Source organism: Diprion similis, chromosome 10 (assembly GCF_021155765.1).
Source record: "Diprion similis isolate iyDipSimi1 chromosome 10, iyDipSimi1.1, whole genome shotgun sequence".
Classification (NCBI taxonomy): Eukaryota; Metazoa; Arthropoda; class Insecta; order Hymenoptera; family Diprionidae; genus Diprion; species Diprion similis.
Genome location: NC_060114.1, coordinates 10,918,649 through 10,935,503, shown reverse-complemented (window position 1 = coordinate 10,935,503; position 16,855 = coordinate 10,918,649). Strand labels below are relative to the sequence as shown.

Here is a 16,855-nt window from a genome sequence, read left to right as displayed (position 1 = left end):
TGACTGATCGGAATTTCATCGTACTAATGCTTCATCGTTTTCTGCTTTCAGTTCGCAAGTGTCAACGAAATGGATACTTCAAGAAAGGAGACCGCCAGGAAATCCGTTTGTCTGCTTTGGCTGGTGTTCCTTGTCGTCAGCTCGTCCGCCGAAGGCACCTTGGAAAAGCTGCACGAAGGTGAGTCCTGATTTTCAAATTTCTATTTCATTGGAACAAGTTTATTTACAGAGTCTTGAACATTTTTTATACTTAGAGTATTTATCGGTCAAGTCAATCGGACATTCAAGAATATGCATTTCATCATACACACGTTTCGTATTACAGTATCAAGTAATAATTGAATTTCATACAATTCAAGTTTTCAAAACACTAAGCAAATGAATGTAGATTCAGAAATACAAAACCTTTGAAACTACTGAATTAAAGATTCATTTGAGAAAAAGAAAGAAGCCATCTTGTTTCTTCGGAAACCGGTCCCGCTGCCCTGCAGCACCAAAGGATAGTGATCGAAAGGTTGGTGTAGGTATTGGATAAAATAAAGCTACATATGTGCGCGTAGCGTCAGATCAGCGTCTTTTAATGATAGCCTGTCTCAGATTTCGGGATTAACAAATGGCTGCAGAAAGGTGGTAATAATTGAAACTCATGATAATTGAAATTCCGTTGAATGCAGCGAAGATCGGTCCAAGAGTTACATTCAGGAAGCAAAGGCTTCGATTTGTACTTACTATTTTCTCTATTACTTTCTTCTTAATCACTTCCTTTGAATCCTATTCTCACTTCCCCAGTTGAAAATGTATTTCTTCAGTCTTGAATTGCTCAATACTCAATTGATATTTGATGAAGCGGACCAAATTACACTCGGTTTATCTACGTCACCCCGTTAAGCGAATTTAAGTTACACTTGGCATCGTCAGCCTGAGTGACGTCTCGACATTTGTCAGTGTCAAATATATCAGGTGAATGTATGTATACCTGATTATACATTACACGATACTAAATATGTAAATTACATGGAAATAACTCCAATTAAGTTACCGAAAAACGAGACGGATCTACAATAACACGCGTCGTCGAGTTCTCTTTTTGTTTAACAGACCTCTCAGACCATTTTTGACTTTAATGATCAGCTACATCAATTAATCTCGTTCTTTCTTCTCCTCTTCCTAGAATCAGAATCATTATAAGCGACGAGAAGGTGAAATCATCTTAATAATACCCTTGGTAGTTTGATCTGTATTCATGCGATGACTAAAAAATCGTGTCAACTGCAGATCTGGAACAAAAACAGTGTAAACGACTTAATAACATCGTGTTTCGCTGATTTAAAAACGCTTTTTTCACTTTAGGTCATATGCATCGAGTGAACCAGCTTTCTCAATTGTTTCCAAGCTTCGATTTCCATTGTACACATGAGACAAGTTTACCTTTCCAATATCCCCAAACGCGCGGATACTTTGAAAGAATCATGTGATTAGGTAAAAGTGCGATGATCGTCAGTCATTCAGTGAGTCGATAGGCTGTAAGAGTAATTGCTTACGGTGGTAGGAGGCTGCAGGTAATTCTTGGCGCTCGTGACACCGAGATAACCGGGGGATAACTCGACATCCGTACTCGTTGCCTTAGGCAAGGCATAAATTTTAAGGCGTCCGTCATACCCACTTAAAGTTGACTTATAATATAACGCTGCGCCTGGTCCCATTATACTAATTCAAGATCGCCTCGAGCCAAACACGAAATCCAGTCTGCAGCTTCGCGCTTCTCTCGCTTATAAGGACCACCGCCAGACGGATGGACCCGTTCGCAGTCTCACTTGATATCCGCCGCCTTATGATCCGGTGATAAATTACATCAACATAATAGAACAGCCTATGAATAAAGTTATTCAGAATTTTATTATATATTCAAGCGAGGACGATTCAGAATGAAGCTCAGTGAGTGTAATCCAACAACTTTTCAAATCTCGTTCTTTTTGCAGAAATGATTTCCGCTAAAGCACCTTCGGAACTGGCATTTAATTGCAAAATGGCATTTTTTTCTGAAAATCATTGTGACACAATTACTGACACAATATAATTCCTGTATTCCAGCCACTCGAACAGTCGTGATACATCTCCTTCAATATCAACTACAGTTGGTTATTCAGAGCTAATGAATACGTTACTCACACATAATGTCACACACATTAACACCAAGTCATCTTTGAACTGGGACACTGGCCGGAAAAGGAAGAAATTATTTGAAGAAGATATGCAGAGATACTTGTCGACTAGTTCCTGAAGCAACAATTCACTGATATCTAATTTTGTGACAGGATATTAGAGATTAACTAATCCATCGAAATTTTCTGTTCGCACTGTATTGAAAAATGTAAAACCATGCAACTCACATATGTGATAATAGTTAGATTTTTTTACTGTAGATCTCAATTCTTAACTTTTTGAATCACACACTATTATACTGAGTCAACTTTTATAACAAGATAGTATTCCATGATTTTTGAGGTTACTGATGACGAGTCTGAAGTCAGATTTCAAAAATTCAAGGTGGTAGATCCAATACGGCGGAAATTTCAAATTCGGTTGAATCCGGTGATAAAATTATACCCAAGAGTTTTAGGGGTCGCTGATTACGAATCTGGAATTAGATTTTGAAAGTTCAAAATTGTGGATCCAATATAATGGTCGAAAATTACAAATTTGATTGAATTCGGTTAAAAACGTCTTTGCAGGGGTTTCCAGGGTCGCTGATTAGATACGCCATATTGAAGTTTAAAAACTTAATTTTATATCCGCAATAAGCGACCCCATAAACTTACAATTTATGTAAAACATCTATGTGTGTGAAAGAGTTTTTCGGAAATAAATTATTCCTTCAATTTTCACGATTTCTTTCAATGAATTTGTTTCTAACAATAATAATTTAACTCGATGGAGTATTTGTCAGTCACTAAATTCATCTCGCATTGAATTTGGTGAGAATTTCTCACGCGGAAGCTGACCGCCTCTAATGCGGAAATAAATGTCTTTCAGCATCCGACTTCCTCGCGGCACCACATTATCTAACACTGTCATACGAGTTGTAGATAGTGCGGTTATCTACACCGGCCTTCCGCCCGATAGTTGGCGATAACTCCTCGTCTTCTTCAACGCAATCCGCCTTCTGCCAGCTGCAACGTCGACCGAGTCTTGTTCCTACTTTGAGTTCGAATCGGAAACAGCGACTTGTTTCCGGCCCCGTGTGGACATTATCGAGTTTCAGGTGAATCCGGATTGGTTAACCCAGGTTTTATTTTTTTTTTTTTTGGAAATTGGAAAAATAGCCTAATTATTGCAACGAATTTATTCTTGTTAGTACCTGTCAGTCAATGATATCAAATATTCACTACAAAGTATTATCAAATAAACTGTGTTCGGTAAAAGAAGAAAAAAAAAAAAAAAAGCATCGAATCGGGAATGAAAAAATCACGGTTCGAGAAGTGAAACTGATTTTTTTTTCTCAAGTCAGTAAATCAGGGCATTTTTATTATGAATGCAGCTTTATCAAATTGCCTGGAAAGAATTAACAATAACAATGACATACTTTTCAGAAAAAACAGAAGTTTATATATTCAAGCCAGCTCGAATAAGTAATTAATTGCGAAGGTAAAGCATGCAATTATCCCGCAAACTATTTCTCGAGATTTCATTCGCAAACAAAACGAATTATTATTCATAAAAAATTCGACTGTTAACTCTCGGATTATTAATGACCGGAGTTTTTAGTTAAACTTAGTTCAACATCTTCTAAACTTATCTTCATACTTGAATTTAATCAAAGTTTCTGAGTGTTGGAGTCTCATATAAATTTTTCTTTTCAAAATCCGACACATCAATTCCGGAACTGCGTGCCACAGATACGTCATCAATAGTCATAAAACAGTCGCTCCTATCTGTTTCATAGCACTTCCAATTGTCTAAAAGATGCATGTGACACTCGTGTTTTGACACCTAGCTATACAACCAATCGAATTGAGTAGCTTCCCCTTCAATTTCGCACAATAAAATTCGCTCAAAAGCAGATGAAATCACATATTCGAAGTGCAGAAATGTTTCATACCTTTATTTGTCCTACACTGGGTTCAACTTCTACATTCCATTTTCAGGTCAAAACCATTTCAACAAAACAAATTTGACGTATACCGATTCACACCACGTTCCAAAAGCTACAAAATCATCGCATTTTTTACTCCAAAAATTCTACCCTCATCTGGTATCTGATGTGCACGACTGTAAGTACGGAAATGCGACCTGCCAGGATAACTGCATCGGATTTACCCCATATTTTCACCCATTTTCAATGTGCCTGGCTGTCTCTTGTCGAGGATGCAGGGGTGCACTTCGCCCCTGCATCCCTCCGGAGTTTTCCGCCCTTCGAAATCCTGACCCAGCATCCATCATCCGAGAGAGGAAATCTCGGTATTTGTTGGGATCTTGATCCTCTGGTCGTAGGCGAAGCTTCTTTTTATCTCTCTTCCTCGGATCTCCTTCGGGCGAGTAAGGTTCTCCCGAAGAACTCACATTCTCACGCGTCGACACTCAATTTTGTTTGATTTGTGATCCTACCCGCGCCGTTCAAGTCGGCATGTGAAGCAGACGCGTGGGCGGGCGGCTGCAGGAAGACGTCGAGCTCACCTGAGACCTCCGTCTGCATTTTCGTCGCTCGTATACCTCCTTTCTTCGCCCACAAACGGCGACTCGGTATTACGTTCTGACTTACGTATGTACCTCGCTGTTATAAATTTAAGAAGAGAATATTTCGAGCCGTGGATGTAAGGTGTGTACCTGCTCTTTACCTTCACCTTCCAGAGTCAGTTCAAGCATGAGAACTACGCTGGCAGTACTCTCATCACCATTCCTCCCATCTTTGTAACTGCCTATTTCAAAATTACAGTGTAAACTCAAGCACGTAATATAATGTCTGCTGGAAAACGCCGCTCCAGCACGCTGCCTGTGTATGAATACTGGAGTCGCCACGTGAACGACGTGAACTCAACTCCCACGCATCGTCTTCAGAATCGTTTCTGTGCGATCAGACCCTTACTTTTAGTGAACGCTAGACTCCATTGACCATCAAAATACTACTTTAGGTCTGAATAATTTATCCATTTAGTGAACGTCACTGGAGAGAAATTATTTTTCTTCACCGACGTCGTGTTTTCTTTTTTTCTTTCTTCACCGTGATTACTTTTTAAAACGACTGCTCGTCACTTACGATCCAGAATAGAATCGACGGTACTTGTAATGTCCGAAAAATCGGTGTCAGGGAGGTTTCTCTGAGATTGATAAGTATTTAGTAAAAAGAATTTTCATGACGAATGAGAAGGATTGGATAAATTTTAGATTGTTTTTTGACAATCTATGTTTTGTGAGCCTGAATTAAAACACATTTACCTATTCCAAAGTGCAGTATAGCTATGCTTCAACTCGCCTATAATATACAATTTATTATTTCCTGGATGGATGATACAAATGACAGTTTCCAACTTTTTATCCAACAACTTAAAAGAGGAAGTACGAACTCCCAGCGCATATCTACTGTGTAAATAAGTAAGAGGACATGAATAAATAAATAAATAAGAGGCTAAAACGACGGTTGATCAATATGGCAAGTCGTCTTTACGAGATCGGAGTCTAAGTGAGAGTTCTTCCTGTGTGATATGTATGCTGCTCTGTACAATGTTAATAATTTTTCTTTACTTCTTCGTAACTGGTGGAATTTAGGACGAAAGTGATTAGTTCGAAGATCTCGAATTCCAATGTTGAAATCCGATCAAATTGTTCTTCTTGTTCCTGATTCTTCTTCTTGGCTAAGATTTTTCAGAAGCCAAGTTGAAATACCTCAAGTACAACTCCCCGATATATTCACAACCGAAAAACGATCATGTAAAAACGAAATTAGAAAATTCTAGGGTGGCTCACAGACACTGATCGAATCTATTAAACCCACGTGAGGTTCTGATGGAAAAGCTGTGATGCAGCGCCGGAAGTTGAATTGATCTGAAATCGCGCTGCGGGTGACTGGTGCATAATTGGCTGAGTCCGGAAATCAGTCTTGGATCAGTTCATTGTACCCATATTTTTTTCTCACATTTTACTCCGCCAACCGCAGCTTCCATCTTCCACGTGGCAAGAAGACTTTGCTCGGTTAAATCGGCTGGCAATTTATCAAAAATCAGGTTAGGTCACCAGAGCAACGGTGAGGATAAGGAGGGGGGGATTCAGAGCGATTCCAGCGCCACGACGCGCGGCCATATTGACATAATGAAGAAACTTGGTCGTAAAGAAACGCTACTAAAAAATTTCCACCAAACTTTCCAAGAGCGCGGTGAAAGAGAAAGAGACTAAGAAAAAGTGATGAGAGTTTTAGAAAGAGAGAGACAGAGAAGTAGGAGCGGAAAAGGAGACGGAAAATTGTCGGCCAGCTCCGGGGCAAAGTTTGAAAATTCGTTGAGGCGACGCCAACACGGCTCGCGTCACTCTCCCCGATTCTGTCTGTACCGAGGGGCACAAAATGGCAGCTCAAGTCACGTTTGTCTTACGTTGGTCGCCAGGGTGGTTTCAGGGGTGGTTCCTCAGGTTCCTCTTAGTTTCTGTTTGTTCTTTTGATTCTTTCCAGTCACCTCACTCCGGCCAACTTCTCCGCCTCCCTCCCTTCATCCCCCTTTCTACCATTTTCTTCCCGCACCGCCACACTTCTTCCATAACCTTTCTCCCTCTTTTTCGCCAACGTCGTCACCCCGCTTCACTCCCTTCGTCCCTTCTTTCACTCCTTCGTCCTTCTCAGATTCTTTCGAAAACTTAACTTATTTAATTTCCGCCTTCGGCCGCCGCCGTGTCACTCCCTATTTTCACTTATTCACCATTCGCTTTGGGTCCATCTCGTGTTTTCTTCCTCTGGCACGTACACTGATCGACGTAGCATTTCGATGTCGTATTGAGAAAGAAACTGAATTATCAGCGTTCGATGTTCACGTATTCGAACGTTGTAGACTTCGTGATTCCAAAAATACCTCATAAATTTTTCACTCTTGGTCACTTTCAGTGAATTTCACTGCGTCGTGAAATCTGATCACTCCTAAGAAGGAAAGGAGCTTCAAAAACTGTGAATGAAATCAACTAAATTCAATTTGATTGAAGCAGATTTTTTGTTCTTCAAGATTATGTACGAACGAAATGTTAAAAAACCAGAGTCAGTAGTTCATAATCAAATTTAGACGGAAATAATTTTTTTTAACTTCATTTTCACTCACAGTCTGTTTTGGTAAACAATAAGTTGAATTTTTCTTTACGAAATTTAGAACAACATGCAGGTAAATCTTCAGTGATTAGTACCAATAAACGCTATTTGTTGTGTATAATCATTTCATATTTTCTAATCCAGTCAATTTTTATTTACATTAAAATGGAGGTTTATTTTCTAAATTTTGAAGCGCTAGGTGTTTGGATGCGTAGTTTTGCAACTAGCCAACTTTAATATCGGTATAACCTATCCTTCTATCTTTGGGAGAAAGTTTGCATTTCGTGTTTGACTGATGATATCCATATTTGTGTCTTTCCTTATTATCTCATTTGGTACAAACTACTGTACTTCGTTTAATATGTTTCTCAGAGTTTTCTTCTGGCATAGTTCAATTATTTCTATGTTTTAGTTTCGCGGCAGTTCCTCATAGTTGGATACCTTTGATCGGACGGAAATGAAATGGATGTAGAAATGTTGACGCTGTAATCAGAAGAGAAAAAACCCTCACATTTGAATCACGGCATTGAGCACACGCCAAAATTACGGCAGATATTCCTCGAGTGATTTAGATTGCCTGTTTTTCTACATCTCGAGAGTTTTTCCGAGCTTTTTGTAACGCGTCGAGCCACAGTTGAAAACTTAATACAGCGTCTGGAGTTTATTACTACGAAACTCCAGCTGGGTAATTGTCACTTTTTGCAACTCCACACAGAACGAGGAAGAAAATACGCGGATAGATATAGGATTGCGAGCTTTAACAGCGAGTTGCATAACAACGAATACCTATATGGTGTTTTCTTGTTCTTATGACGTGGACTGCATACTTGAATTTCAAAGTGAAACATCATGCGACACGATCCTCTCAGTACCTTTGAAGAGTTATTCTTAGCCATTGGTTACGGCGAATAACAGGCGAAATCAGATCCGTTATAATATATCCTCAATCTTACACGAAAGGTAACATTAGAATCTCGTTAGAATAATACACGCAAGGAATCGTGTTTTATCAGTTAGAATTCAGATTTTATCAATGCTTGCAGAGTTACTAGCAGTAAAGAAAAGCGATTTCGAAGCTCGAAGGGAATGCTGTAGAAATGAACGAGATATTAACTGTACTTACATGTGTGACAAGTTTTTAAAGGTATTTATTATAATTTTGACTACCCTGCAGCAATGGTAGAAATTCTATATGCAACAAGTCAAGGCTTGGAAAAATTGATGAAATTCGTTCTTGTTAAATGGAAATCATTTGACTGATTTGAGCTGTTTGTTTTATGGGTAAAAATCTTTGGAAAATTCTTGCAAAAAATCTTCTTTCTATGTCCAAACACGAATGCCAAAAACGTTGCAAGTACTTAATTCTTTGAAATAAATCCAATAAAAAATTAGATTACACAGTTGTTTTAAGTATTCTAAATTATTTGATTTACTGGTTAAACCTAAAGTTTTGATAGCTCAGGATTGGTCGAAAGAATTAAAGTAATAGATAAACAAATCAATTCAATATTCAGTCATAATTTTGTCACATCGTACCGTCAAAAAGCTTTAAAACTCTATCTGATTGAAAATCCGATTAAGTTTGGCTCTGAAACATAAAAAAAAAATATCAATTTTTTTTCATCAATTTTTTTTTCTTCTCTTTCAAAGTAATCAATTCTTTTTTCATTTTCAGGCTAAGAATATGTTTACAAAGCGATTGACAGAAAATAAAATTTCACAACCGTCTTATTTTATATATCTACGCACTTTTGGCATCTGACACGCGATATATTCACCCTAAAAAATGCAAAATCGACATGAAATTTTTTTCCACGTCGTTCTGCGATGAGATAAAAAGATTTTCATCGACCAAACACTTCCGCAATAACAACCCCTAACAGGCACTCGAGTAAAATATCAGGCCCAGTCTTCACCCCCTAATTCTAACGTCCACACTTCGTACCAACAGAGCATCCTGACACGTGTGTAATCCGTTTTCCCTCCAAAACGACTCATTGATATGCGTTCGTTTGATTGGATCGGCGAGTCCGCTTCGTACGCTCGCTCGTCGAGCAGCGTCCGTCCTGTTGGACACCCTCGTCAACCCCAACCTGGTTAGCTGTTTCAATTTCCCCTTGGAGTAGAGAAGAGAAAAGCGATCTGAGCCGCTCTCTATGGTGGCCGATAACATCCGCATCCAATGGGCGTCCTACCGTGTCACAGATATCATTATCACAACGCTGACACCCGTTTTGCAAACCATTATTTATATTCACCTGAAACTGACTGGTGCGATGGACTTTCGTTGCATCATCTGTTTGAGACTGCAGATTTCTCGTGAATGACTTTCAGAATTTGGGCCGGGGCTCGAATTCTGAATTTAAAAGGTTCTGAAAGCGCTTGATACCGAATTTTTTGGTGACAAAAGTTGAAACTTTGACCGAACATCGGTTTTGAATGGTCCGAAAACCTGACGATCAAATTCCGAAAGTGCAACGTTCTGAAAGAACATAATGGCGAAGGGGCGTTACTTTGGCAAGTCAAAGTTCCTAAAGTGCGAAAATGAGACAATTTTTAAATCTGAAAAATCGAAATTTTGAATTATCAAAGATTTTCAGTTTTTTGAATTTCTGGCTTGGTTAAATTTTACCACTTTGATCTTCTTTGTTTTGAATTTTCATTTAATTGTATTCAATAATTTCAGTCATAATCATAAAATGAATAATTTATCAGACTCGACTAGTACGCGATCAATTACGAAAGAAAAAACCTTCCGTTGATTATAATAAACGTGATTTTACTGAATAATACAAATTGTTTTTTTGATCACAGTTTTATCGAATCAAATAGCATTCTTTGAATAAAAAAGGGAATATTTTTTCCTACAATTGGTAAATTCAACAATATAATTGGCAGACATTCGATCATGTTGAGTGTTTACGTATTACTAGTTTGATTTTTTCTTTTTTTTTTTTTTACACGTTATTTTCACTTCAACAAAAAGTGCTTTTTTTTTTAAATCATTTTATTATTATTTCTTAATTAAGTATGAAAAGTCATAGTAATATTCCAATGTACGTATAACTTAATAACTATGGTGCTGAAACTCTTTCGATAGCTCTATCTAAAAATGGTATTTTTTGATAATCGTTTTAAATCTTGTCTAACGTATAGCTGAATTGATAAATCGGAATTGAAAGGAAAAAGAAGACATATCATAAATTTTTTGTAGATATTACCGTATTCAGAGTTGATTCTAAACCAACAATTCGTGTCAACTAACTTGATCTAATTGAGTGCGTTTTCATATTTTTTATTACTTCAGTAAAGTCAAAGAGTACAAAAACTTGATTAGATGAATCGGATTTCATTCAATTTCGAACTTCAATCAATTCACTAGTATCAGCCAGTCAAGTAGCGAATGAAATTTCAATGAAGAGTTCAAATCCAGAACTAAATCGTGTGAATCGTTACGAAATGAGGTATAATTAGGCTCGATGATCATTATTACGCTCCTGAACCGGTTCTCCTGCGGACTAATTTGACGAGAAATTTTCTCATTCTCCATTCCTCGTTTTAAATTTCTCTATTTTCCTTCGTCTCTCTGCATGTATGAGGGGTTGTTCGACTACTTCCGGTCTGGTGATTGGGCGCAAATGCATGCAAGAGGACTTTGCATCCCGACATCCAATTAGTCTTAATTAATGGGCGACGCTGCAGTGGCTGCAGGTACGATGTCTTACCTAATTGTACCGACGCCGTAATTTACACTCGTCCTATAAGGGATAATATCAACCCTTCTTCCCCAGATACGTGATGCGAATTCCCCCGCGTTAGTCGTCCCGATTCCTTGTCTCTCGGACATCGTATCCCATAAAACTTCCAAGTTATGATGTAGAACTTTACGGGGTCTTCCGTTTAACCACAAGACTCTGCGCGATCGCCTGTATCGATGGAAAGAGAGGGTGAGTCCAGGAAAGTTTGATAAGTGGAGGAAAAAAACTTGATAGAGTGCTATGAAATTTTTTTAAATCAATATAGTATTAGAGGACACTTGTGTAACAGGATAACGAATATTCAATGGAATTATAGATGTATTAATTAATTCATAACTGTAAATCAAAGCGAAATGACGAAGTTCTGTAAATTTTTTAGACAATCTTTGAAACAAGGGTGAAAGTTGATTCGGTCCCATTTGAATGTTTCCAATCTCTCGACTATACGTAAATCCTTGAGGTGAAATTTTACTCCTGAGCAATTCGAAGAATTACAAATCTATGGATTTAACGTATTTTATTTTTTGACGGAATACATGAATTTTTTATTGAAATGAAAAAATTTTGTCAATTCAATTTTTTTCGCAATTTATAAGTAATACAAAAATTATTTACAACTCGTGACGGGCAATTGATACATTTGATTTCGAATCTCCTGAAAGTTCTGTAATTCATAAAAATCGCGTCATCCACAGATATAAAAAAATCCTTCCAACCCCCTTCCAACGAAGCTTATATTTCCTGAAAATCCAGCCAATTCGACCAGCAGGTAGTTTCCATAAGGATTCTACGAGATCCTTTAACATTCATAATTGTGTTTGATGAATTCACGACGCTTATCTCTGTTGCGGAAGTAAGAAAAATTGAATACCGAATAAATATGAAGAAGGAGACGAAGTTGGTAGAAAAACGAAAAAATTTTTGCACCCCGAGATAAGAGAGGCGAATAATAAAAACAGAAAAAAAGGGTACACGATCTAGGTATACCTAGAGGTATATCACTCGGTGAAGGAATTATTATTTATTCAGAAGCTTTTGCGTAGACGAAGACGTAGCCGCGGTTCGCGAGCCGTTTTCCATCTACCTTTATCGGAAAACGTTAGGAAGAAGGACGTTACCGCTATCTTGACGGGGTGCCGGTGCTTAAGCGTTCGCTGAAGGACGAGGAGTAGAAAAGCGACCAGAACCCAGAGGAGTGGAAAGAGGTTAAAAAATGTCGCGGCGCTACACCTCAAGGCGGGGGAAATAAAAAACAACCCCATGCAGCACCCTGTGACTTTATCTCCGTTCGAACTAGATGCGAGCATGAGAGTCTCACTTTTTGTTAAGGGGATGCGGAAGAGACGCAGCTGACGCCATTATGCCTCGATATTACACGCACAATGTACTGCACGATATCGTGGTCAACGATTTCAATATGCGAGGATTTTTCTTTCTTTCTTTCTTTTTTTTTTCTTTCTTCTCTTGACTTTACTTCAGTTTTTACTTTCTCAATCGTTTTCACTCTGTTTCGAGAATTTGAAACATTTGCTCGTGGGGTAATGGAAGATAATCAACATAAAAAAGGCCTCTTTAGACCTGTGTCAAATTAACCGGGTCACTTCTGAACTTGAGTCGTAAAATGTTTCAGTATTTTATGAAACACTTTTTTTCTCAAGAACAGAGTAAAGAAATCGTTGAGCAAACGTTTCAGATTTCAAAATGGTTCAATTTAGAAATATTAATTGAAACTCTTCTTGACGTGGAGGATTACTCGGATTAAATACTTCTGAAATATTAATGATGCGATATTGCGATTTATGATGCAGACAACTAGCCGAAATCCTAGTAAGCGACTGAATTAAAATGTCTATTTAGAGAGCGGAAATTTCAGTGAATTTCGGCATTTATTGCGCAAAGGGAAATTCATTCAACGTTGAGTGACAAGTTTGATGAGAACGATTCGCGGTTTCAAAATATGGATATTATACGATATTCCGGAATGCGTATTAAAAAAAAATTAAAAAACGAGGCCCTTACGGAATAAAAAAGGACACGACGACGATCCTTTTGGAAAGCTTTAGTACCGAGAGGATGAGGTCCCCGAAATAGATAGGAATTAGCGACATCGAGGTACCAAGGTAGGAGTAAAAGGTATATAAGCGTTTGATATTCCGGAGCTGGTGGTGTCTTCGTGTGCAGAGGCTAGGCGAGGCGAGGCGAGGCGAGGGCGGCCCTTGTTAGGCAAAAACGCGGTGGATGATGGATGGATGCTAAATTGCATTAATTAAATTCACCGTGACGCCCTTCGGAAGCCCAGCTTGGACGGGTCGCCAGTAGCTATAACGTATAAGATTGGCATTATATAAATTGCGGATGGCTGCTGTTCGTCGATCGCACTATATCGGTCACTTTGATGACGCCCCTACCCTTCATCCGCCCTTAACGCGCTCCGTCGCCCAGCCCAGCCATCCCTTTCCTTTGATGCCGTTTTATAGCTGCTTCCAAAGATGCGTTTATAATTCGCGTGCCTCTGCGTTGATTAATCTCGAATTATTCAGGGTCACCCGAAAACGAAAAGTCTTTGAGGCTGTTCATTCGATCGGGTGAAACACTAAAAATAGCCGAATCGTTGTTTTTTTATTACACTGACAGGTTTTCGATGAGCTAGAAACAAGGAAAATTCATATTCATCAAAGGGGGAATTTCATACTTAATATTTAATATTTATTTCTCTATATACGAAAACCTAGAACAAATGCTTAAACAATTTCATGTATATATATCATTTTTTTGTTTCAACTAATTGGTCTTACAAAGGAATTTAATAGTGGCTAGTGCCATGTAGATAGATATAACTTATATAAATTCGTAACATAAAGTAATCTTACAATAAAATACATCATATGTTTTACAAGGTTTTTTTATAGTACAATAACAGATTCTTTATGAATTTCTTATAATTACCCAAATTTAAACAATTTCATACAAGTATAATGCCAAATTGTGGTTGCAAACCACACTTTTATCTGAATAATGTGTCATAAATAGAATTACAGAATTATGAGTAACGGATTTTTCGTGTTTTCGTTATCTTATCTTAACGGATGTCTCGAAATCTGCGCATGGTGTAAAAAAAAATAAGTTTCAACAACTCCGCCTGGAAACCGTGATATCAATTTTACGTTACTACATCACTTTCAACATATTTTCCTGCTCAGGGGAAGTAATATCTCTCATTTTGGTGCAGCGCTGTTACAACGCCAGCCTTTGAGTTACAGTATGTGTTACAGACTTACAATCAGTTGACTTTTCTGTAAGGTTGTAGAAAAAAATAAGTCGGGGTCTTATAAAGCTTCTTGTGAAGATTTTTTAACAGGGCTCTCAAATCAGCTACAGAAGTATTTTCAACTAGATAACGTGATATTCCGAATGCAAGGATTACTTCGAAACTTGGTTGCGAAAATGTAATTTAAACTAAAAATGTTAAAGTTTTGATTATCGGAATCAGACTTGTCTTGAATTTCCATCTATCTGAAATTAGAAAGAAAATTATTACGATAGTACTCAGCTTCCTGTCCATTTTCGCGAGTCTTACACTCCCGTGAAAAATAAAAAGTAATTTTCAGTCATCCGCTAGTAAGCAAAGTGAGAGAAAATCGTGGAAATAAAAAACCCAAGACGAAGAGAGAGAGAGAGAGAGAGAGAGAGAGAGAGAGAGAGAGAGAGAGAGAGTTGAAAATAAACAGTAAACAGGATAGAAACCGAGTATTTCCTCTAGGGAGGTTGAATTTAGGGAAAAACTTTGCCTCGTCCTCTTCTGCAGTATTCAAGATTTCTTTGACGTCTTAACGTGCGACGACGAGAAGGATACCAAGAATCGGCGGGGTATAAGCGGATTTTGTGGAACAGAAGAGCGTCGTTCTAGGAGAGCTTCTTGCTCCTTTTCCTCTCTCTTTGCTCCTTCTTCTTCCGCCACGATCTCCCAACGGGTCCCTTTTCGTGATGCGCAGAAGCCCGCACACACAGGCACGCACCTTATATAATCCACAACGACGCAGACTGCAAAGTAAGACATTAAAAGGATGAGGTGAGGGCCGCCGCTCACTTTTGTGGGAGGTGATGGCGGACCAGGAGAAGGTGCAGGAGGATGAGGTGAGAGTGAAATAATAGCGGCCATGCCGTTGTCTAACATGTGTTGCGGTTGAGAAGAATAACCTAAGTAAGGGTTACCCTGCGTGCAGGATAGATATTAAGTATAATTTACTGGACCCGACGAGGGGTTGGGAGGCTGCCGAGTCCCGAGTTCTCAGCTCTCTTCTCTTTCCTGCGGCGTATTTTCGTCCCTTTCGCCAGCCGACCGATCCATTCGTCCATGTGTCTTTCTCCGTCTGTATATTGTCCTTTCTTCTTTTCTTCTTTACCGTAATTTCTGACCAATGAAGCCAGAGCCAGTCACAGCTGTGAACTGGAGAGCTATCATGTAACTCTTCACATTTCCTATCATCCGAGTATTTTGATTGGTTGACTAGACTTTGCAAACTTGGTAGGAAATGTGAGAATGTGAAATGTGACGAGTTGCATGATAGACAGCCTGAGCTAGTCAAATATTGGTTTCCAATGATTTTGGAAGCATTTTTCGTTGCACGTTGTATTTGACTAGTTACTTTTGTCAGATTTTTCCAAAGAATTTTCGAATAACGCGCGGTAATTCTGTTGAGCAGTTTTGCAAGAATATTCTTCTGGTTTCAAATGACTATTTCCTTACTGGAAGTCTACCGAAATGTTCGTATCAACAAAATCAACCAAAGTTTGTTCTTTCAAAATGATCACTATCGCTAATAAGGCTTCAGAAGTCGACATTATTAATACCTGTGCCTATTTAACTTCTTTCAAGTCACGTTATGCATTTGATGCGCTTACATAATCACTGGCTTACAATATCCAAATTGAAGCTACTATCAAGGCATATCGATATCTTTGTTCTCATAAGTACGTTTGAAGAGTCCATGACATTGATGATAAGTGTCAATTCTTACATGGAATGTTCTTGTGTTGAACATAAAAGATTCAAAGGGCATCAAGAAATCTCGATTTTAGTCCACCAGGTCATGATAGACATCAATTTTGACAGCAAAAATTGTCGATGCCGTAAACACGAAATTGAACCCCCATTCGGAGACCCTTAAGTAAAAATTTTTCTAGATTCAATGAACTGATTGAATTGAGTGTTTATTAAAACGACATCACTGTGTCCAATCAGTGTTTTAAATTGAAATCATTCTAAAAGTCTTTTCATCCATTTTACAGGAATAATTATTGTACCTACTATATCACAAATCGAAGTCTCCGGAGTTGAATAACCTACCCAGCTTGCTATTTCTATCAACACTTTAGTTCGGACGTCAATATATTTTGTCATCAAAAATCTCGTGATGCTTCAAATTCGTAAAGATATTGAAAAAATAATCTATCGAACTTAGCGATGAGGTTTATTCAGCTACCCTTACGGCTAAGCGAGCTAGAGCTGCACGTGAATATTTACGTGAAGAATGATTTCGGAGTTGAGATGAATTTTGAAGAGTGTGATTTGCCGACCGTGAGGCTCGGACCGCGGCTTGCAAAGAGATCGTCCCGTGTTTGTTAATTAACTCTATATGCTTCTTCCGTATTATTTGTCGACCTATGTATGCGGATAGGATGTGCTTGGGTGTATGTTTTGAGCTGTTTTCTGTTTGCCAATAAAATGGCGCTCGGTGTACAGAGCCGGACAAGATCAAACGCATCGAGAGAAGCAGGGATACGTGCAGGACAGTGGGTACCTCGCTCCAAGCTGCTC

General features: G+C 38.5%; 1 protein-coding gene across 1 annotated transcript in view; it reads left to right on the top strand.

Moving 5' to 3' along the window:
* The window catches only part of LOC124411139 (semaphorin-2A), a 282,298-nt gene that overhangs the window by 142,866 nt on the left and 122,577 nt on the right, over window positions 1-16,855 (top strand). Inside the window, exon 3 of the mRNA XM_046890059.1 lies at window positions 52-178. Within this exon, the coding sequence (XP_046746015.1) occupies window positions 52-178 (127 nt within the window). The remainder of the gene's footprint in view (window positions 1-51; window positions 179-16,855) is intronic.